At 40.7% G+C, this 22,215-nt stretch overlaps 1 protein-coding gene across 2 annotated transcripts; it reads right to left on the bottom strand.

Moving 5' to 3' along the window:
• Positions 1–1,230: 1,230 nt before the first annotated feature.
• On the bottom strand, positions 1,231–21,295 carry LOC113019597 (protein NLRC3-like). Of its 2 annotated transcripts, XM_080299404.1 has the most exons (9): positions 20,104–21,295; positions 13,328–13,443; positions 9,841–9,919; positions 9,477–9,678; positions 7,493–9,314; positions 6,940–7,113; positions 5,548–5,721; positions 2,749–2,795; positions 1,231–2,576 (listed from the first exon to the last, which is right to left on the bottom strand). In XM_080299404.1, the coding sequence occupies exons 2-9, from the start codon at positions 13,414–13,416 to the stop codon at positions 2,029–2,031; spliced, it is 3,135 nt and encodes a 1,044-aa protein (XP_080155530.1). In that variant the 5' UTR covers positions 13,417–13,443; positions 20,104–21,295; the 3' UTR covers positions 1,231–2,028. The 2 variants fall into 2 exon arrangements, with proteins under 2 accessions (XP_080155530.1, XP_080155531.1); XM_080299405.1 differs by lacking the exon at positions 20,104–21,295 and having other exon boundaries at positions 13,328–13,846.
• Positions 21,296–22,215: the final 920 nt, after the last annotated feature.

Here is a 22,215-nt window from a genome sequence, read left to right as displayed (position 1 = left end):
TGAAAGTCCTGGAGTGGCCTAGCCAGTCTCCAGACCTCAACCCCATAGAAAATCTGTGGCGGGAGTTGAAAGTCCGTGTTGCTCGGCAACAGCCCCAAAACATCACTGCTCTCGAGAAGATCTGCATGGAGGAATGGGCCAAAATACCAGCTACTGTGTGTGCAAACCTGGTAAAGACCTATAGTAAACGTTTGACCTCTGTTATTGCCAACAACGGTTATGTTACAAAGTATTGAGTTGTATTTTTGTTATTGACCAAATACTTATTTTCCACCCTGATTTACGAATAAATTCTTTACAAATCCTACCATGTGGATTCATGGATTTTTTTTTCACATTCTGTCTCTCACAGTTGAAGTGTACCTCTGGTGCAAATTACTGACCTCTGTCATCATTCTAGGTGGGGGAACTTGCACAATCGGTGGCTGACTAAATACTTTTTTGCCCCACTGTATCTTGGCAGCATCATCTCGAATGACGGGGTCTCTGATAGGGATGTCGACGCCAGAGTAGGGAAGGCGGTTGTGTCCTGCGACGTCTCCAATCTATTTGGAACTCGACCTCCCTGAACGTTAGGGTCAAGATCAGACTATTGAACTCTATTGTCTTTCCTACTGCACTATACGCTAGTGAAACCTGGCGCTCAAGAAGTGCAATTACTCAACACCTGAACGTGCTTCAACAACGTGGCCTGCGGCGAATCCTGAGAATTTCCTACCGGGACCGAATAACAAATGAGGAGGTCCTACAAAGAGCAGGCACCCGCCCGTTAGCCAATGTTGTTGCAGAAAGGCGCTTCCGCTTTGCGGGCCATATTTTATGCCTACCCCCGCATTGCCCAGCTAAGATTGCCATTACATGGTGTCTACGCACTGGCAAGCGAAAGCAAGGCCGACCAAAGACCACATGGCGTTGAACATTCATGGACGATCTGAAAACTGCCGACATTGCCTGGGACGAAGCTGATGCAGTCGCTGCTGACCGACATCAATGGAGATCACTAGCTGCCCGATGCGCCACCCGGCATAGGAGGAACTAAGTGCTAAGTAAGTGTGTCTTTGCCCTCTGTGTCCATCTGTGTGTGTGTGTCCTTCTGCCTTGTTTCCCCTCCTTGAGAATTGATGTGTAAACTCAGAGATATATACTCCAAAAGACAGAAGGTTGTTTCAAAAGAATTTTTGTGTAATTTTTTAAAGTTTTATTGACATAAATACATCTGACATCACTTCCTTAATGTTTTTCACACAACATTTTATTAAATGTGAAGTTGAAATTATAACAGTGATTCTAATATTTCTATATTAAAAGTAAATTTAATGTCGGTCACCAAATTCCACAAGTTTCTTCACCAGGACCCTTTGTGATAGTTTAATTTTTATAGAAGCTGAAGTGATACACAATATGTATTTAGTTATTTCTAAGAAAATTAGAATACACCATATTCTTATTCAAAATGTCTCTCAAAACACAATGCAAGTTTAAAATGTTTAATGCAGCCTTTATATAGTCACATGCATTATGATATCTCAATACAATCAGATTCTGCTTAGAACTGGATTCAAAACTATTGAGCCAATATTTTCAGCTTATATGGCTGAAACATTTTCAAAGGATGAGCTTCCAACAATGAGTGAAACAGTAAGAGCATGTGCAGAAACATCCCATTGAGAAAGAGAAATCAAACATTTGGATTCATTTTAATGAGCTTAGACTTGTTGAAAATGCAGAGGAGCTGGTTGTGAACTGAGCTTCAGAGAAACACAGCATACTGATATGCACTGTGAAGCTTTGAGTGGAACAAGACAGAAAAACAACATGTAGATCCTGTAATAACGGGAGCTTCCATCTTTAAAGGACTGAAGAGGAAGAGCTTTACAAGGAATAATTTAGAAGAGTTTCAAACATCAACTGATTGAATCCATGAATCTGAAAATGTATTTCTGACTGAAAGAGACAGACATGTACAGACTGAACTATCTGTTCAACAGTCAGTGTTTCTCTAACAGGAGGATGCTCTTTACACTCAAATCAGCACAGGGACACTGACGAACGAGACCAGATAAAAAACCCAGGATAAAGTTTTAGAGTGAATGTGGTGTTGAAGGTGTGGAGGTGGATCAGAGTGTCAGAGGAGACTCTGTAGAAGGACAGAGTGCCAGCAGGACAGTCCACATACACTGCTACTCTGTTAGAGACAGAGGAGGAGGAGGAGGAGGAGGAGGAGATGAAGGAAATAGGCGTGTTTCTGTTATTGTGCCACACAGAACGAGGACCATCATCAGTGCAGTACAGACTCCAGGACTTCTCATTGTATCCAAACACACAGTCATCACTGTTTCCTTTCCTTCTGATTCTTCTGTAACTCACTGATATTTGGACCTCTCCTCTCCACTCGACCTCCCAGTAACAGCGACCAGTCAGACCATTTCTACACAGTAGTTGAGGTTCATAATCAAATCTGTCTGGATGATAAGGATATGACTGAACCTCGATCACACGTGCCACCTTCCTGTTGTTGTCAGACAGTTCGAGGTTTGTGTGAACTGTGTTTGTGTCGATTGTGAGTTGACAGGAATCTGATGAGAGAACAAACACAATCCAGCTGCAGTTATTGATCCATCATCTGTTCATTGATTGACACTTTGATGATGACTCCTGACATGAGACGTGAATGAGTGATGTGACAGTTTGAAGATGGTTGAATGTGTGCTGCTTTGTTTTCATGAATCCCATTAAAAACACACTTACACTTCTTCAGACCTGGTGTCAGCCATCGGACTCCAGCAGGCTCCACCCTGAAAGGAGGAGGGGGGTCAGACCAGCACAGTCTCTTTCAGCATGCACACATGGACATTACATGGCTTTCATACATATAATGTTAGACACTGATAAAGGAACAGTCCAACATTTTCAGAAATACACTTCAATCCATACGTGGATCAAACTGCTGATGATTTGGACTGATCCTGGGTCTGTCAGTCCTTTGAAGCAGTTGGTGGAGTGGTTGTTGGAGCAATGAAATCTGAGTTGACATTAGGGCTGCCACGATTAGTCGACTAGTCACGATTACGTCGACTATCAAAATCGTCGACGACTGATTTAATAGTCGACGCGTCGTTTGAAGCTTTGTAAGATCCCAAAAGATGCAGGAATAAGTAGCAGGATTTAAGAGTGTAATACTGGACTGAAACAGAAGATGGCAGCACTGCATGTACAAGGATGCCAGCAGCCATTAGACCCCGAAGAAGAAGAAGTGTCCCAGAATTCATAGCGCGGCCCAGCTCAGTTTCCAACAATGGCGGCAGCTAATTAGTTTTAATGTTACTCTTATTATTCTTTCTTGTCCTGTTATATTTTAGATAGCAAGGAGTTTATTAAACTTCACCGAAACAATCTGCAAATTTCATTAAAATTTAATAAACTATCATCTTGTCTTTATTTTTAGTTAGCACAGACCTGAAACACTTAAAGCTGTAAGCTAATGATAGTTATATAAGAGCAGATGCTGCTGGTGCAATAAGCTGTACGTTTTACGTCCAATGGATGATGATCTGATTAGTCGACTAATCACAAAAATAATCTGTGACTAGTCGACTATCAAAATAATCGTTTGTGGCAGCCCTAGTTGACATCCTTTGACTGTTCTCCACTTGAAATGTTCTCCTTACTGTCAGTAAAGTGATTATTAATCCACCTCAGAATAACAAAATCCCCCAAAGATTGATGTTTTTGAGTGGCTATGTCAAAGTTTAGAATTAATTCTTATTTAGATACTTTGGCATGACCATTATTGTAATAATTTTTATTCTTCTTTCTTTCTTTCTTTTTTGTGCTTGTCCCATTTGATTCTTTTGCCATCAGAATTATTGTCTAAAGTCAAAGAAAGATGCCCAACGGATTTACTTTAACAAATGGACCACCTTTGTTTTTATTGTTTATTTTATTTTAACTTACTACACACGGGACAGATATGACTGGGGGAAAGAAAAGGGAGAAAGAAAGAGGTAGGGAAAGAAAAACAGCGGGGAAGAGGAACGGTGATAAAGGGCAAAAGACAAAAACCAACAGACAAAAAATACATATATCAATCTCCTGGATCACCTGTTGAAAAAGAAAAAGAGAAAACAAGCAAAAAAAAAAAAAGAGAGCAACATAATAAACAACATCATCATGATAATCTATGGGAATATAACAGTAAATACTAAATATTGAATATTATTATGCAGAATGTAGGATTGAAAGCGCACAGTGTGCTTTGAGGTAGGAGCCTAAAAGGGTGTTTGTGTCTGTAAGGTATGGAGGAGATTAAGGCTCCAGACATCCAGAGACCCCCAGAGAACAACAGACCAAGGAAGACCAAAGGAGGGGCAACCGTGCCACTCTCCTCGAAAGAGCTGAGGAGGGCCCCAGATGAGGGGTCACTCAGCAGCCGTGGAGCAGAAGGACCGGGGGGGTTGCAGTAACGTGCCCATGAGCTCCGCTGGCAGCCAGCTGTGCCAGAGTGACACATAGATATAATGCACCTAATGAAACCAACAGAACCACACCGTCTACAAAAAGGATAGATGAGATTCTGAGGCCATCAAAGTGGAAGCCTTCCACTACATAGGTACAACAGAATTTTTCTGCCCATAAAAGTAAGGAACAGAATCAGCAAGAAAGGTCAGCCCTGTCAGAGTCCACAACACACCAGGAATGAATCCAATTTTTTCTGCTGGCAATTTGGCCCAAGCTTGACATGTAATTAGTGGGGTTAGACTAATTGGTAATTCTACATTGACCATAGGTGTGAATTTGAGTGTGAATGTTTACAACACACTGCCATTCTGTCCAGGGTGTACCCCACCTCTTGTCCTGTTATAGTTGGGATAGGCTCCAAGAAAGGGGTGAGGACAATCCCTTGTCGTGCTCCAGTGCTGCTGATCACTGAGCCTGGTTCTGCCGGAGGTTTCTTCCTGTTAAAAGGGAGTTTTTCCTTCCCACTGTCGCCAAAGTTCTTGCTCATAGGGGGTCATATGATTGTTGGGTTTTTCTCTGTATCTATGAAGCGCCTTGAGGCGACTTTTGTTGTGACTTGGCGCTATATAAATAAAATTGAATTGAATTTGTCAGACTGCAGTCTCTTGGACTGCAGCCCACACCAGACATTCCCAGCACAACCTCACTATATGTTTAGGTTTGCCAGTCCTGTCCAGCATCCTGCAGTGCCAAATGATCCAACTCACCACCAGGTGGTGATAACTTGACAGTTGACCTCTCTTCACCCAAGTGTCCAATTATAGGATTACAAAATCAATCATCGATCTATGACCTAGGGTGCCCTGATCCCACATGCCACTTATGGACATACATAACTTGAAACAAACAACCCTCTCATCCACTGGGAAAAAAAACAGCCTAGAGCAAGCAAGATGAAGGTTTGCAGGACGATATGGCTGATGGCTGTCTCCCAGACAATCGTGAATAAATTGTTAAATTTCCAGTAATGAAACTTCTTTCTTCAGACTTCAGTACAACAAAACAAACAAACAAAAATTCTCTCCATACCTGAGAGTGTCCAGTCTCCAACTTGGATCCTTCAGTCCAGCCAACAGCAGCTTCAATCCTGAGCCTCCTGGATAATTGTAGCTCAGGTCCAGCTCCCTCAGATGGGAGGGGTTGGAGCTCAGAGCTGAGGCCAGATAAATACAGCCTTTCTCTGTGATCAGACAGCCTGACAGACTGCAGAAACACAAAACAGTAATCCATCAGTGAAAACTTCCCGCAAAGCTTGTTTTTATTCATTTATGTTACTTTTTTCAATTAATTTAGTAGACAGTCAATGCCAGATGAATGTATGAATTGCATCATTTTAAAATCTGGTAAATTTCCTACTGTAAACCACCTGTATTTTTTCAAATGTTCTTCTCCGCTCTTTACCATCACTCCACATTGTAGTGATGATAAATTTGATTCTTTTTACTGAATCGAGTTTTAATGAGTCACTGACTAAAGTGGATTGGGTTTTTTGAGTCATTTGATTCATGTATTTCTCTTTTCATGTATATCCTACTGCTTATGGAACGCCAGGACTGCCATAATGAATTAATTAAATACACCATTAAATAATTAATTAAATGTGGCAATAATTAATTAAAATTGGAATTAATTAATTAAATAAATAGTTATGACACATGTAATTAATTAATTATTGACACATTTAATTAATTAATTATTGACACATTTAATTAATTATTTATGTATTTCACATTTTAATTAATTATTGACACATTTAATTAATTAATTAATTATTGACACATTTAATTAATTATTTATGTATTTCACATTTTAATTAATTATTGACACATTTAATTAATTATTGACACATTTAATTAATTATTTAATGATATATTTATTTATTTCATTTTGGCAGTCCTGACGCCTGGCTCTCGTCATGAAATAATTTTATCTGTCAGCCTCACCCATCAAACTCAGGGGGCGGGGTTAACGTTGATCGAGTCAAAACCATTGCTTTGGCCTGGTGGCCATTGTTTCTAGCACACAACAACCGGCATGTGGAAGCTAACAGAACTGAGCTTTGAAAAACCCTGTTTGTGTGTTACCAAATACCATTTTAATATTTTTTTAGCCGAGAATGTAGTGGTTTAATCTTCATGTGTCTGGTCGGTTTGTCAAGATACAGCCTCTTTGCAAAAGTGTATCGATTATTTCGGAGATGTCTGCCCTGATCTCTAATCATTAGATAGAATTTTTTCTCCAGTGTCATGTTCATGAGTCATTTTAACAAACTGAAAACAAAAAAAAAATGTGAATATGGAGCGGTTTTCCAGACAGAAATTGAGAGACAAATAATTCACAGATATTAGGCAACTCTGTGAAAGTTAGGCTTTTTATGCAATAAGATTAATATGACCATAAGTGGAAAGTCTGAATCCTGACCTGAGAGTTTCCAGTGTACAGTGTGGACTTCCCAGTCCAGCAGATAGAAGCTTCACTCCTGAATCATGGAGATCACTGTTACTTAGGTCCAGCTCTCTGACACTAGAAGACTGGGAGCCTAGAAATGAGGACAGAGCTTTACAGCTTCTCTCTGAAAGGTTGCAGATACTCATTCTGAAGAAAAAACAAAGATATTTGTGGTCAGATTAAATAACATGTAATGAAGAATGATTAGCAGTGATCTACTGCAATTTGTGACAACTGGTTGCCCAGCTGAAAACAAATAAGAGAGGAAAAAATGGCACAGGAACCTGTGTACCATTTTTTTCCTCTCTAATTACAACGACGGCAGTCATAGCAGAGAAAAAAAAAGACAAACTGAGTCGTGAGTTTTATAAAGTGCTTTCAGTGCTCAGATATAGTAGAAAAGCACTATATAAGAACCAGTCCATTCACAATTACACTGTTCATGTTTTTTAAATTATACATGGAAGCTTTTAGTAGAATCAACATTAGGTAGAATAGAAAAAAATAAAAGCACAAATATATTTACACAGCTTTGTGGGAGGCTTTGACCACTGGCAGCAGCCTCAGAAGAGCCTCCTCTGAAGCAGAGTATTTCTTCAGGTCAAACACATCCAGATCTTTTTCTGATGACAGTAAGATGAAGACCAGAGCTGACCACAGAGCAGGAGACAGTTTATCTGTGGAGAGACTTCCTGAACTCAAGTACCGTCGGATCTCCTGCACTAGAGATCGATCATTCAGTTCATTCAGACAGTGGAACAGATTGATGCTTTTCTCTACAGACAGAGTCTCACTGAGCTGCTTCTTGATGTACTGGACTGTTTCCTGATTGGTCTGTGAGTTACTTCCTGTCTGTGTCATCAGGGCTCGTAAGAGAGTCTGATTGGTCTGCAGTGAAAGACCCAGGAGGAAGCGGAGGAGCAAGTCCAGGTGTCCATTTGGACTCTGTAAGGCCTTGTCCACAGCTTTCTGGTAGAAAAATGTCACTGCAGATTCCACGTCTCTTGACTCCTTTTTTGCAAAAAATTTAGACCATATAGCGGTCTTCTGTTGTTCTTCCAGCAGATTGAGTCCAGAGTTGATGAAGGTCAGATGGACATGAAGAGCAGCCAGAAACTCCTGAACACTCAGATGGATGAAGCAGAACACCTTGTCCTGGTACAGTCCTCTCTCCTCTTTAAAGATCTGTGTGAACACTCCTGAGTACACTGAGGCTGCTCTGATATCGATGCCACACTCTGTCAGGTCTGATTCATAGAAGATCAGGTTTCCTTTCTGCAGCTGATCAAAGGCCAGTTTTCCCAGAGACTCAATCATCTTCCTGCTCTCTGGACTCCAGTGTGGATCTGTCTCAGCTCCTCCATCATACTTGGCCTTCTTCACTTTGGCCTGAACCACCAGGAAGTGGATGTACATCTCAGTCAGGGTCGTTGGCAGCTGTCCTTCCTCTCTGGTTTCCAGCACATCCTCCAGAACTGTAGCAGTGATCCAGCAGAAGACTGGGATGTGGCACATGATGTGGAGGCTTCGTGATGTCTTGATGTGGGAGGTGATGGTGCTGGCTAGCTTTTTTCCTCTGAATCTCTTTTTAAAGTACTTCTTCATCTGTCGGTCAGTGAACCCTCTGACCTCTGTCACCATGCCAACACAGTCAGCAGGGATCTGATAGGCTGCTGCAGGTCGTGTGGTTATCCAGAGGTGAGCAGAGGGAAGCAGTTTCCCCCTGATGAGGTTTATCAGCAGCACATCCACTGAGGTGGACTTTCTAGGGTCAGTCAGGATTGTAGTTTTGTGGAAGTCCAGAGGAAGTCGACACTCATCCAGACCATCAAAGATGAACACAACCTGGAAGTCTTCAAAGCTGCAGATTCCTGCTTCTTTGATTTCAGTAAAGAAGTGATGAACAAGTCCCACCAAGCTGAACTTTTCCTCTTTCAGCACATTCAGCTCTCTGAAAGTGAATGGAAATATAAACTGGATGTCCTGGTTGGCTTTGTCTTCAGCCCAGTCCAGGGTGTATTTCTGTGTTAAGACTGTTTTCCCAATGCCAGCCACTCCCTTTGTCAGCACTGTTCTGATTGGTTCATCTCTTTTAGGTGGTGTTTTAAAGATGTTTTCTTGTCTGATTGTTGTTTCTGGTCTGTCTGGTTTCCTGGATGCTGTTTCAATCTGTCTGACCTCATGTTCATCATTGACCTCTGCAGTCCCTCCCTCTGTGATGTAGAGCTCTGTGTAGATCTGATTCAGAAGGGTTGGGCTTTCTGCTTTAGCGTTCCCCTCAAACACACACTGGAACTTCTTCTTCAGAGCAGATTTAAGTTCGCGTTGACAAACTGAAACAAGACATTCTGGAAAAAAAAAGCAGATTATCAGTTCACGTTGTGTAAAGGAAGAGTTGAGTTGCTTTTCTCTAAGGTATGTCCATTTGACCACATGTTGGTCAGTCTCTTGAGACATCAGTAAAATGTCCCATTTATCCAGCAACTTAAAGTTTAGATATATCCTCTTACTGCTCTTCAGACGGTCAGCCAGCTCCTCCTGCTTCATTCTCCTCAGGAAATTCAGTGTGATCTTTATAAATGCCTCTCTGGTGCTCCTCTGTTCATCATCCTTCTGCTGACTCTCTACGCATTCTGGGTAATCTGGACTCAAAACCTTCTGGATCTTCTTCAGCTCGTTCTTCACAAAAGTGATGATGTTGTCCTCCAGCAGCTGGAACAGAATACTTTATGAGTGAGCCAATCAGACTGAAATTATGGATCCAAACATCAGATCCATATTGGGCACACTGACAATCCACTGGTCTACAAAGAGCAGCATGGAGATGACTGTGAACAGAATAGATGTGAAAGTAGTTGTTGCACATGTACAGACCATAAATATGGAGTCCAGCTGTGTTTGATGCTGCTGGGCAGAGTGATCACTGAGAACCTCTGAGCTCTCCTGGTCCACACTGTGGAAGAACCATGAAGAATTAGTTCAAGCACAGAGTAAAAATTCAAAAAGTGACCTTTTAAGATAGTGATTAAGATGATTCCCTATAGTTGTAAAAATTTACTAGTCCTTCTGAATCCACCGAGACTCAACAGCTTAGTGAATTGTATTGAGTTCAAGTACGAAAAGTGTTGCGTATCACTGCTTCAGTAACATGTGAATAAGTAGAAGTTGGTAAAAAAAAAACAGAAAAAATGTATTTAACATTCAGTAACTGGCCAGTCTCTCTTCCAGCACCTTAACATCAGCCTTCCAAACCAGGCTGATTAGTATGTTACAGCTGACAGGTAACTGGGGCGCCAGTCCATGAAAAATCTGTGAGTACCTCTCATCTGACAACCTCTGATTTTTTTCATTTGTACAATAACTTATGAAATCAATTTTATACTAACTTTAAGTGTCACAATCTAAAGCATTAAAAAAACCAACACAATTTTTCAATAACCAACATTAACATCAGTATTGTGGGATATCTAATACTTTCAGTAAACTACAACATAGAGGAATGGGAATTAATATTGCTACACTGGGTGTTTGATCTGTTTTCTCCTAAGTCACTGAAGAAAGATTCAAAATACATATCCTGAGTAAACGTCAAAGCAGATGTCACATACTCCTGGCTCATGGAGAGTTGACAGAAGAGCTAAGTTTGTGTTCCATGTATGGCCAAACCAAAGCAAAAGATCCAGATCCAGCAATGGCTCTGCACTGCATTAAACATCAACAAGCACTGTGCAGAAAATGCTTGAAGTCATGTCTGTAATCCTGACACGTGTAAATTACATCAGGTCCAGAGGTTTACAACACCACCAGTTCAGGGCATTTTTGAAGGAAATTGAGGGATTTTATGGCACTTTACTGATGTGCATTACCTTGGAACGGGGTGTGTTGAGGAGATTCTTTGAGTTAAAAGCTAAATTCTAGATATTCATTGAAGTTCTAAACTGGATGTTCTTGAATTGGATGATTCAAAATGGATAATGGCGTTCCTTGTGAACATTACACAGGAGCTAAACATTCTGAACTTAAAGCTGCCAGGTTTTGGACAGCTCATTATAGCAGCCTATGAGAGTGTGAAAGCCTTCTCCACAAAACTGAAACTATGCAAAACTCATCTGTCTGCTATTGAAGTCCTGCAATGGGAGTTTGAAACGTGATTTGCTGACTTGGAGGCATGCGGTGACACTTCCCAGCTGCTTGCAGACCTCCTCTCAGCTGATGTGGAGTGTCCCCACTGAATGCACTGAATTGCAATGCAACAGTGAACTGAAAAATCAGTTCAGGGAAGCACAAGGAAAAGCAGACAAGATTGCTTGTTTCTAAGACATCTGCCTCTTTTAAGAGTTTTCAGGTGTTTAATGTCCCTTTTTGGAAGCAAATATCTGTGTCCCAAAAGGTTGATTCGGTCATCTGGATGCAGTGTTTTAAATGGGAGAAACGTTTCATCACTCATCCTGGTGACTTCTTCAGTCTCAGCTGACTGCAGGTTTCCCCAATCCCCAATCTTATAAACATATAAACATTACATTTGCACAATGACTGCCCAGGATGTGTACATCCTCACCATTAAAAGAGTGTCCACTGGCCTGTGGGTGTAAATAGACTGTGGAGTGCTGAGGTTGAGGATCGAAGCCAGAAACTTGGTGTAGATTCCTCTTGGTATAGCCTGTGGTATGAGGTCCGGTCAATAGCATTGTCTTGTTCTAACTGCTTCAGACAATCTGTCACCCTCTTCCTGTAGCCACTTTCTGGGCCTCATGTTTGTCACTAAGTGACAAAATTTTCTTATGATACTGTTTATGGTTTAGCAAAACCGTGTCCCTACCCTTGTCTGCTGGAAGGATGATAATGTTGTTGTCATCAATGAGTGATGTGAGTGCCTTCCTGTCCTCCATTGTGATGTTAGATTCAGGGGGCTTTGCATTGCTGAGACAGGCTGAAACTTTGGTCCGTAGTTGCTCTGCTTCCACATCTGCAATGTTGTCATTTCAAATTGCTGTTTCTGTGGCTGTGATCAGTTCCACTAATAATAATAATAATAATAATAATAATAATAATAATAATAATAATAATAATAATAATAATGGATTGGATTTATATAGCGCTTTTCAAGGCACCCAAAGCGCTTTACAATGCCACTATTCATTCACTCTCACATTCACACACTGGTGGAGGCAGCTACAGTTGTAGCCACAGCTGCCCTGGGGCAGACTGACAGAAGCGAGGCTGCCATATCGCGCCATCGGCCCCTCTGGCCAACACCAGTAGGCGGTAGGGTAAAGTGTCTTGCCCAAGGACACAACGACCAGGACAGAGAGCCCGGGGATCGAACCGGCGACCTTCCGTTTACAGATCCGCAAAACTGTGATACTGCTAGATGAAGAAAAAGGAATATCAGAAAGGGGAGGCACGTTAGGAGGAAGTGAGAGAGAAGGAAAGGCTGGAGGGTGGATGTGAAAGTGAGGACTTCAAATGTATTAACTATGACCGGTAAAAATATATAGATGGCTTAAATGATGGAGAGAATGAAGGGAAAAAAAGCAAGGCCATGAGGAAATCTTGAGGGAGGAATTTGAAGTTAAAAATCCAAGGGGTGATAATGTCAGTGCATATGATTTAGAAAATAAAGACAAATTCTGGAGTATGCTCAATGAAATGGAAAAGAGTATGTCCAGGGTAAATAGAGTTGTGATTGGAACAGATTTAATGGACATGTAGATGAAGACGAAACTGTCTTTTCAACATTTTAACAGATTGGAGTTACATTTTTATTTGGTGGATTTTCAGAGTGGAGTAAAATGGAGAGTGCCTTGTTGGACTGGATTTTGCTTCGTAATGCCTGGAAATGATGAAGAATCACTTCAGATAAAATCTGGATCACTGTTTTGCTTGAAGACCAATTTAAATGTTTATATTCAGTATTGATTGACTGGAACAGCTCACATTTGGTTTCCTCAGAAAACAAACCTCAATGTGTTTTTATTTCCTGAAAGAAAACCATTATCATTGAAGTCATACACAGCAGTGTGCTGTTGTTTTCTGTCACAAACAGATTTAAAAATGTTGCCTGAGTTTACAGTATAATCAATCATGAGAAAAATGTTTTATTTTTTTTTTAAGAAGGTTCAAAGAAAAAAATACTAAAATGATGCTTGGGCTGTTTTATGAATAAAAATAATTTCTGTGCAGGAAACTTAGTTTTTTCTTTCACTTGAATAGTTATAATGTCATTGAGAGAATTACATGTTTGCACTGCAGTTTATATCCAACAACATCAAGGTTCCTGTGAATAATGATGGAGCAGTGATGTGAGTGCTGAGCTGTGACATGGAGAAGAGTCATGGACAGTTAGAGATGGTCATCTCACCTCTGAGCTTTGGTCTGGCTCTCATGTTCCCCACACAGAGTGCTTTTAGAGGGAGGGGCTCCCTCCTCTCTGTCCTCACACTGATCCATGCTGCTCAGCTCACACACACTTTCTACCTGCAGAGGAAACACAAATCATTCATGTGCACATCAACTGAAATCCTGCTTTCCATCATGTGTGCTGTCCAAATATCAGCTGCTTCTTTCCTGCTTCATCTCAGTGTCAGCTGAATGCAGTCAGACAGCAGTGTGAGGCAAAGGAAGCTGCCATCAGCTGCTCTACTATCAGTCCACTAGATGGAGCCATGAAGTTGTAGGTCAGCACACACACAAACACACAAAATACATTTGCTGACAAACACTGATTAACTGTGACTGGAAGTTTCTGTTAATTAACATTAAGTCAATTCAACATGTGTGAACAAATTGTTTAAACATTTTGGCTGATCCAGGATTCAAAGAGGATCCACCGTCTTAACATGTAAGAGAACTGAATGTGACTAAAGTAGAGAAACCTTTCTTTTTTACTCTCTGCACAGATTCAGCATCATGTGCTTTTAATGACCATGTCCTTATTAAATAGAGATACAGTTTAACAGGATGTTTTATTAAAATTTATTTTAACTCATTCACTGCCAGCCATGTACAAATCAGGTAACTCCCCACTGCCAGGGTTTCTGAGCATTTTTACTCATTTTTGAAGAGTAAGTTTTTCAATTGACGTCTATAGACGTCAGTGGCAGTGAATGAGTTAAGAACCTCACATCATCTCTAACTATGGACTGAATGTTGGCTCATTGCTATTACCAACTTGGTACATTTTTAATTTAAAGCACATTTTGGAAGATTCAGTTTCATAGAAGCTTTTTCCTGTATTGTGCGTAATGTAGAAAGTAACAGATCAGACCACCCTGATTGAAACCCGCAAAGACCCATTTCTACATACTTGCCTGTGTCAACACAAGAGGTGCTTTCATCAAAATGATGCACTTCCTGTGGTTACTGCCATGTTTCTATTAGCGGTTGTTTAGTTAGTGGTTTAGCATTTGTCCCATATGTGAGTTCGGAGAAGTGGAAATGACAGGAAGTGTGGTTGCTAAGCTGCTGCTATGTGCAACTAATGTAACAGACTAGAATAAAATGGAGTATTAAACAGAGAAACCTCAGACTGTTCTTCTTGCTCAGTTCATCTTTCTGTTATTTAATAGCTAATAGATTTATTTGGCTAAACAAGTCACTCCTGATCCAACTGAGGAGCTGGCCAGAAAAAACCTACAGTCTGACATTCTTTTGGCAAAGTTACACACCAATTCAATATTAATTTTAGCAAACTCCAATTGACTTAACAATTACTGCCGATGTGAATTTTAACTTTACCAAATACTGAATATTTTATCTTCCCAGTTCTAATCTGTAAGATATTTACAATATTTGAATTCACAAATATTTTTGCTTCCTTAGAGATAGGGTGAGAAGTTCGGCCATCCGGGAGGGGCTCAGAGTAGAGCAGCTGCTGCTCCACATCGAAAGGAGCCAGCTGAGGTGGTTCGGGCATCTGACAAGGATGCCCCCTGGGCGCCTCCTGGGTGAGGTGTTCCAGGCATGTCCCACCGGGAGGAGGCCCCGGGGCAGACCCAGGACACGCTGGAGAGATTATATCTCTCGGATGGCCTGGGAACGCCTTGGTGTTCCCCCGGACAAGCTGGAGGAGGTGGCTGGGGAGAGGGAGGTCTGGGCCTCTTTGCTTAGGCTGCTGCCCCCGCGACCCGGCCCCGGATAAAGCGGATGAAGATGGATGGATGGATGGAAATATTTTTGCTTTCACCCCTACCAGTCCAAGCAGATGGTCGCCTCTCCCTGAGCCTGGTTCTGCGGGAGGTTTCTTCTAGGGCTGGGCTATATCATACCGTTCACGGTAATACCGGTGTAATTTTACACAACGATAAGAAAATGAAATATCGCGATAGAATATGGGTAAAACGCGCATGCGCGGTGCCTTTGTTTACATACGCACATGGCGGCGACGCAGAATGAGAAGAGCGAAAGCGGATCGTTGAATGAAACGGATGAGCCAGAATTGATTTGTACAAATGCTGCAACTTCAGTGGTGTGGAACTGGTTTGGCTTTCATCCGTCAGATACACAACAAAGCACTATTTTTGGTAGAGCATGCTAACGGGCCGTCGTTATTTCCGTGTTTTTTGGAAAATACGGCACACTTAAAATCAATCCTTTGATTTCTCTGAAAATCGACAGTGCCCCTTATAATCCCGTGTGCCTTTTGTATGAACTCTGGTTGTGTTTACTGACCTCGAAATGATTTTATGTGCACGGCGCTCGAAAATCTGTCAAATGTTTCTGAACAACTTTTCTAAGCTACGAAGCCGCACCGCTTGATGGATTGTCAGGGCATTACAGCTATCGTAGGCGGAGCCTCGCGGAGTGATACGTACTGTGCTTCAACATAATATTACCGTATTGTGTGTGTATAACCTCTTTTTAAGTTTTGTGGATATTATACATGGTTATGCTCAGGATATGTCGGCCAATTTCCACTGGAAATGCCTTTTGGTTAAACTGTCAGCAAGGAATTTGCATTTGCACTGTTAAATTTTTATATAACTTTAATGCACATAAAAAACTGCTGCTTGTTTAACTGAAAATACATAGATTTTTTTTTGCACTAATAAAGTTGTGGAGTTGTAAAGTATTTTGTCTCACGTCAATTATATCGTCAGTTATGTCGTTATCGCAAATTTTCAAATGTATATCGTGATAAATATTTTTGGTCATATCACCCTGCTCTAGTTTCTTCCTGTCAAAAGGGAGTTTTCCTTCCCAATTTTTTCAGCGTGCTTGCTCATAGGTTGTTATATGATTGTTGGGGTTTTAACCGTTGTATTATTGTAGGGTCTACCTTACAATATAAAGCAACTTGAGGTGACTGTTGTTGTGATTTGGTGCTGTATAAATAAACTTTAATTAAACTGAATTGAACTGTCATGTGAAACTCTGACTGAGAGTTTGATGCACACCACTCAGGTGGCACAAATTTGAATTCCTGCTGAAACAACACACAGTTATTTATGTTTAACCAGAAAAGTGGACATTTTTAAATCACAGTTTTGATAATTACTTTAACTTTATGATAACTATCATGAAGACAAACTGTTACATTTTGCCTGTTACATAAAACTCGCACCAACGCTCCGAGCTCTTTAGCAAACAACCTTATTTTTGGAAAGCGAAGCAGCTCCAATAGGACTCGGGATCAGCGGTGAGAAGTTGAAGATCATGTGAGTTGGTTACGCTGCACCATCAAACACTGTGGTCACCGTGAATCAGCAGCAGCAGCTAGAAGAGGTGGACAGGTTCACGTACCTGGGTTGCACTCTCAGCAGTGACGGGGACGCTGAGCATGACGTCAAGTGCCGAATTGGGAAAGCATGGGCACCCTTTAAACGACTACGACCTATATGGATGACCACCGCACTGCCTTCACCAACCAAGTTGCAGCTTCTGAAGACTATTGTTATACCGACAGCACTGTACGCAGCGGAGACTTGGAAATCAACTGTTAAGATCAACCACAATCTTGACGTCTTCCTTTGACGGCTGCTCAAGAGCACATATCTGGATCACGTTGCCAATGAGGAAGTATATCGCTGTGCGGGATTAGAGCTGTTCCACGTCCAAGTCACCAAGCGTGGGTTAAGATTCGCCGGACCCAAGACCCACCTGTGTCGCAGTTCAGTGGAACCCAAGGAATGGAAAGAGACGGCGAGGAAGACCCCAAAAAACATGGAGGAGTACGTTCCTTGAAGACTTACGCTCAGTCGAACTGTCATGGGATGAAGCAGCAACTGCTCCAATGGACCGAGTCCGATGGCATTCTCTTGTCTCCCGATGCACCGATCAGTGCGGGAGGATCTAATTCTAAGTCTAAGTAAGTGTTACATAAAAGAGTGCATAAAAATATCGTTGGGTATCACTCACATTCATCACAATTCATTTTGCCAATGAGGATCTACTTGCTTTTTCTGTGTTCCAGTCTCAGTAACTTTGACACAGTAATATCTGCTTCAATATTAAACCTCTGATGAAATCTCTCAAGTGTTAGCTTTATTTTGATACCAAGATTGTAAGGACAGAGTTTGTAATTGCAGAGAAATAATCAATTAAATTTGGGCATTACATTTTCGAGCAGGAAGCTCAGAAAACCCCCTTGGGGCTTAAGAGGTTAAGAAGAATTAATCTCTGTTTATAGAATCACCTCCAAACAGCCAAGCTATCCCTCAATAGTTCCATCATGTTTACTGTCTAACGACAGCGCTAGCATCTTGTATAGTTAGTGTGTAGTGTTGTGGATAGTTTTGTGTTGTGTGTCAGAACAATGAGATGACTGCTGTCTCCAGGTAAAAAAAAACAGGAGTGATACACGTGCTGCTGTCAGACCTGCAGGTTGTGATGGTCTCCTTCACAGTGGACAGAAACTATTTTTTTGGACTGGCACAAATAATTTGTGTGGCATCTTATTGAATGCAGAACAGCTGATTGTTATGTAAATAGTTTGAAGTGGTTATTTAAAAAGGGGTAAAAGGTAAATGGCTGCAAACAACAAAGTTGTTTGCAAAACTTTTGCACAGGATTTTATAATTGACAATTTATATTTACATTTAAAGTTGTGAAATATGATTCATTAAATATGTTGTTACAGTAAAAAATATAACTTTTTTTTGTCTGATTTTAGATCAATTGTGGTAATACAGTCAAAATGAAAAGATAACTGTAAATTCAGACGTGAGGTTATGCAAAAAAGAATGATATCAAAAAAGGCAAAGTACATAGATTGTAAAGGTGAAATGTAGAGTTAAAATCAGTAGTTAAAAATGGCCAATTATGCCCTGGACCCCAGAGGGTTAAACATTTATTTTTAAGTAATGCAATAGTTACTTTTCAAGTAATTAATTACTTTTAAAATCTTGTAACTCAGTTACTAACTCAGTTACTTTTTTTGAAGAAGTAACTAACAACGCTGGTCATGATATCTGGTATCAAGTATCCCAGCAAGGTAAAGTCTGAGTCTGTGCTGTAAATTGTCACCCAAAAAGCTGACACATTTATCTGCATAATGCCCTACACGCTGAGCCACAAAAACCACCGTGCACTGAAAGCTAAAAATGACCTTCATTGTTATTTCTTTACAAATTATCACTGAATACTTTCAGACTGAGTCTTGAAACTCTGTAAAACAGGGCTTTCAGGTCTAGGTTCTACATTTTTCAGGGCTTTTTGTGGTTCAAATATTTTTAAGCATATTCCAAAATGCATTTTGAGTATGTTGCAGGCAAATGTTTTCAGCCCTTTATAACTCTGCAAACCTCAGTTCAGTCAGGTACATTTTACAGTTTTACTTTCCAAAGCAACTGTTCTGAAGCTGTTTTAGTGTCTAAGGATAATTCAGAATGGATAGCCACAGATTTTCATTGAATGGATCTGTTTTAGTGTGGAGCTAACCTGAGGCAAGGCTCAGTTGCATTTGCCAGATTTTTCCAAAGAAAGTTAGAAAAAAAAAAGATAAAAGAAAAAGCACACAGCACAACCTCTTAACCACATGAGGACAGTCAACCAACTCATCAAGAAACTTAAGTAGCATTGTTCATGACAGACCACGAAAATCAGTCTGTCACTCAATGCACTTCCATACACCTGAGCAAGCAGCAAACTGGGGAGAGCTTTTTCCAAATACCATCACCGCTATTTTAAATACTCAAAGTATCATGTACCCCAATTCAAGTTTGCTACTGAAATGCACACAAAGTATTGTGCATGCATGTAAATATTTATTTTTTGTCTTTCCACTTAACATTGCTCACCTGGTTCTTCTGGCTCTTGTAGAATCCTTTCTCTGCATTCCTCGCTCTCTCTTTTAACTGGTAGTTACATAAACATGTTGTTTCTAGCTAAAAAAAATATGGTATGATTTCACTTCAACAAATGAAGTAATTATAACATAAGTTATTGTACAAGGACGCTGGAGAAAATCCATATTCCATGACAGTATAACGCACTTGGTCATTTGAAACCATCATCAATGAATCATTTTACAGTTACCACATCATGTTGACTTATTTCTCTGTCTCTCTCCTCCTCTTTCAAACTTTGTGCTTTACCCATAATAAAAATATAAGAATTTTATGGATGAGAAATAACATCCACAACTTTTTGGACTCTTTCAAATGCTTCACTGATTTACGTAATTCATTTACTTCTCCCTTGTCCTTGGTGTTATTGAAGCCTCATTTATTCATGACAAACCTGCTGTTGGACCGTTCACTGCCTTTGTGCATGCGCAGTAACATCCTGACATAAAGAAAACTGCAAATAGAAACCTGTTTTCTTTCTAATCTCTGCCATTTCCAGGAGACCATTCGTCACACCATAACATTTAAAGATGATGAAAATAATAATTCAGTGCGCAGTTCTTACTGAAACTATTACTGTAGATGAACTCACCAATAACTAAACTTCCAGAAACTGACAATAGGATACTGAACTCCAGGCTTCAACATGGAAAAATTGTAATACCACAACTAGTTTGACTTATTATGTTCTACAGACACAAACACTAAAACGAGGAAGAGCGTTAAGCGCTCGGCCTCGTTGGTCCTGCTGTGAGTCCTTTAGCCGTGAACTATGGAGCGGCAAATTTGTGCTGGATATAAGCTGTACACAGCTGATGTTAGCCGTGAAAACATTACAGACTGCTAACATTACCTTCAGATGGAGCTTCACACTGAGACGATTACATGCAACACAAAGTTCACGAAACTTTGAGAAAGAAGGAAGCGCGAAGAGAGGGGTCCACAAACCACGGCCCTGTTACAAACACACTGCGGTCTCTACAGCTACACTTCAGAGAAAAAGACCGACGCTGCGTTCAGGTGCACCTCGGAAATCCCCAAATCTCTCCTCAAACAGCTGGAAGGCTGCCCGATGGTTTATTTCTTCTAATTGCCCCGTTTAGTTGAAATACAAACATCTGCAATCACTCTGTTCTTCTTCTTCCAGCAGCGTTTGAACAATAAAACGCTGCGTGTCTTTGAGTATAAATATATATTTTTATGACAGCCCAGTGAGTACCGTGTTAAAGTGAGGAAGAAGCAACTTAATGCAGCAATCAAAAATTTCTGATGAAAAAAACAAAACAAAAAGTAGAGACCAAAGCGAGTCACAGCTGCCACTGACCCATTATAGATTATCTGCCTAATCATATGACCCTTGTAAGGGACAACTGCCATTAGGGCTTAGAGCTGGGACTCTCCATCAATTGGTCTTAGAACAGAAGAAGCTTCTTGGATGGGAGGTGAGTTTAATTATGCTTAAGAGTCTTTCATATGTTTGACATCTAGCTAAAAAGGTAAAAAAAATCTTTATTCAGTCAGTAACATTGCATGGTCTGGTATCTAGCAAATAAATCACATTTTAAACACAGTTTGAACAGTCTGCACTGTCAGACAGTTATGAAGCAGAGGCTATAATAGACATCCTTACAGTGGGAAAGAGCTGCCGGTGACTTGGAGCAGAGAAACACGGTGTATTAATGCAATTCTCTTTCACATAAGCAGGACCAGACTTACAAAACCTTTTGTCCAGGTAACAAATCTGTTATATGCACATGCTCACGTGCCTAAATGAGCAGCTTTACCCCAAGAGGTGCACTGAGACCAATACCTACTGCACATATCATCACGCTGGACACTGAGTGGTGATATTTATGTTGCTCCGGCACAGCTATAACCTACCTTACATTAGTTTCAGGGTGAGCTTCCTTTTCATCAACTCTTCTTCCGAGTACATCAAAATTATCTTCTCATTTGATTTCAGGGCCTATTTCTAACAGTTAAATTGTTTTAATTGCTCCCTCACTCTCTCTCTCTCCTTTGTTCCCTGGGTTTCGAGCATGCATGAGCAAAGATGCAGCTTTTATTCTTCTGATATGTTTTTTGGTTTGTTTTATTGAAGTCTATTTTTAATTAAAATCATGATAGACTTGTGATGTTCCTGTGGCTTTTGGGTTCGACCACTGATCTGATTTTAAAACTTTTGTTTTAAAGTCCTAAGACCTGAACTCTTCCATGGCATGCGATTTTAATTTCTCTTTGATATTTTGGCATATTGGGGCCCGATCAATGTAAAAACAAAGAACTGCCAGTTTTTGGGGGGTTTTTTTACCTTTTTTTGTTTTTAAGAAAAATAAGAGCCACATATGACAATATTCGTTTAAAAGTTTGATAGAACAGTAGCAGTATAATGTCCTTGTAAGTGGATATCAGGCCCTTGTAAACCAAAATTGTCACGTTTAGTTAACAGACTCAGGCGCAGACCAGAAATCCTTGAAGACAGTTTATTGATACAGACAACACCAGTTGATACTATATACAACGTGCTGGAGGGGAGGGGGGTCCAGGGCTCCGGGGTCCATGAGGGAAAGGAAGGGGATCAGACGTGCTCCAAAGAATCACTCGGCTCTCTCCACAACTGGGTTACACAAATCCCAACACTCCTCCATGAGATGACAGGCAGGTAGGGAAAGATCTGTACACAGAAACCTTAGTTATAGATGAACAGACGGAAACAACTCACAGATTCTGATTCTCAAACTACTGAGCGACTGACGCTGATAGCTCAACGATCCAGCGACGAATAGCACAGTGCTGCCATCTTAAGTAGGGCTCGCGATTATGCAGAGAGAGAGAGAGAAACACATGTTGCCTAATATGGGATCAGCTGGTGAGGCACAGGGACCATGACAAAAATTAAGTATTTTGGTCTAAATAACCCAAAATGTGATGTCCATGTAATGGTGGATTAACAGGTGTTATTCTA

Source organism: Astatotilapia calliptera, chromosome 3 (genome assembly GCF_964374335.1).
Source record: "Astatotilapia calliptera chromosome 3, fAstCal68.1, whole genome shotgun sequence".
In the NCBI taxonomy this organism is placed as follows: Eukaryota; Metazoa; Chordata; class Actinopteri; order Cichliformes; family Cichlidae; genus Astatotilapia; species Astatotilapia calliptera.
This window is presented reverse-complemented; position numbering and strand designations above follow the sequence as displayed.

Excerpts from the sequence above, each read along its gene's own strand:
- LOC113019597 (XM_080299404.1), bottom strand. The coding sequence starts at position 13,416 with ATGGATCAGTGTGAGGACAGAGAGGAGGGAGCCCCTCCCTCTAAAAGC. Across the intron at positions 7,114-7,492 it reads AAAGCCTCCCACAAAGCTGT|AATGAGTATCTGCAACCTTT; the intron begins GTAAATATATTT and ends TTTTTTCTTCAG. Across the intron at positions 5,722-6,939 it reads TGTACACTGGAAACTCTCAG|TCTGTCAGGCTGTCTGATCA; the intron begins GTCAGGATTCAG and ends GTGTTTCTGCAG.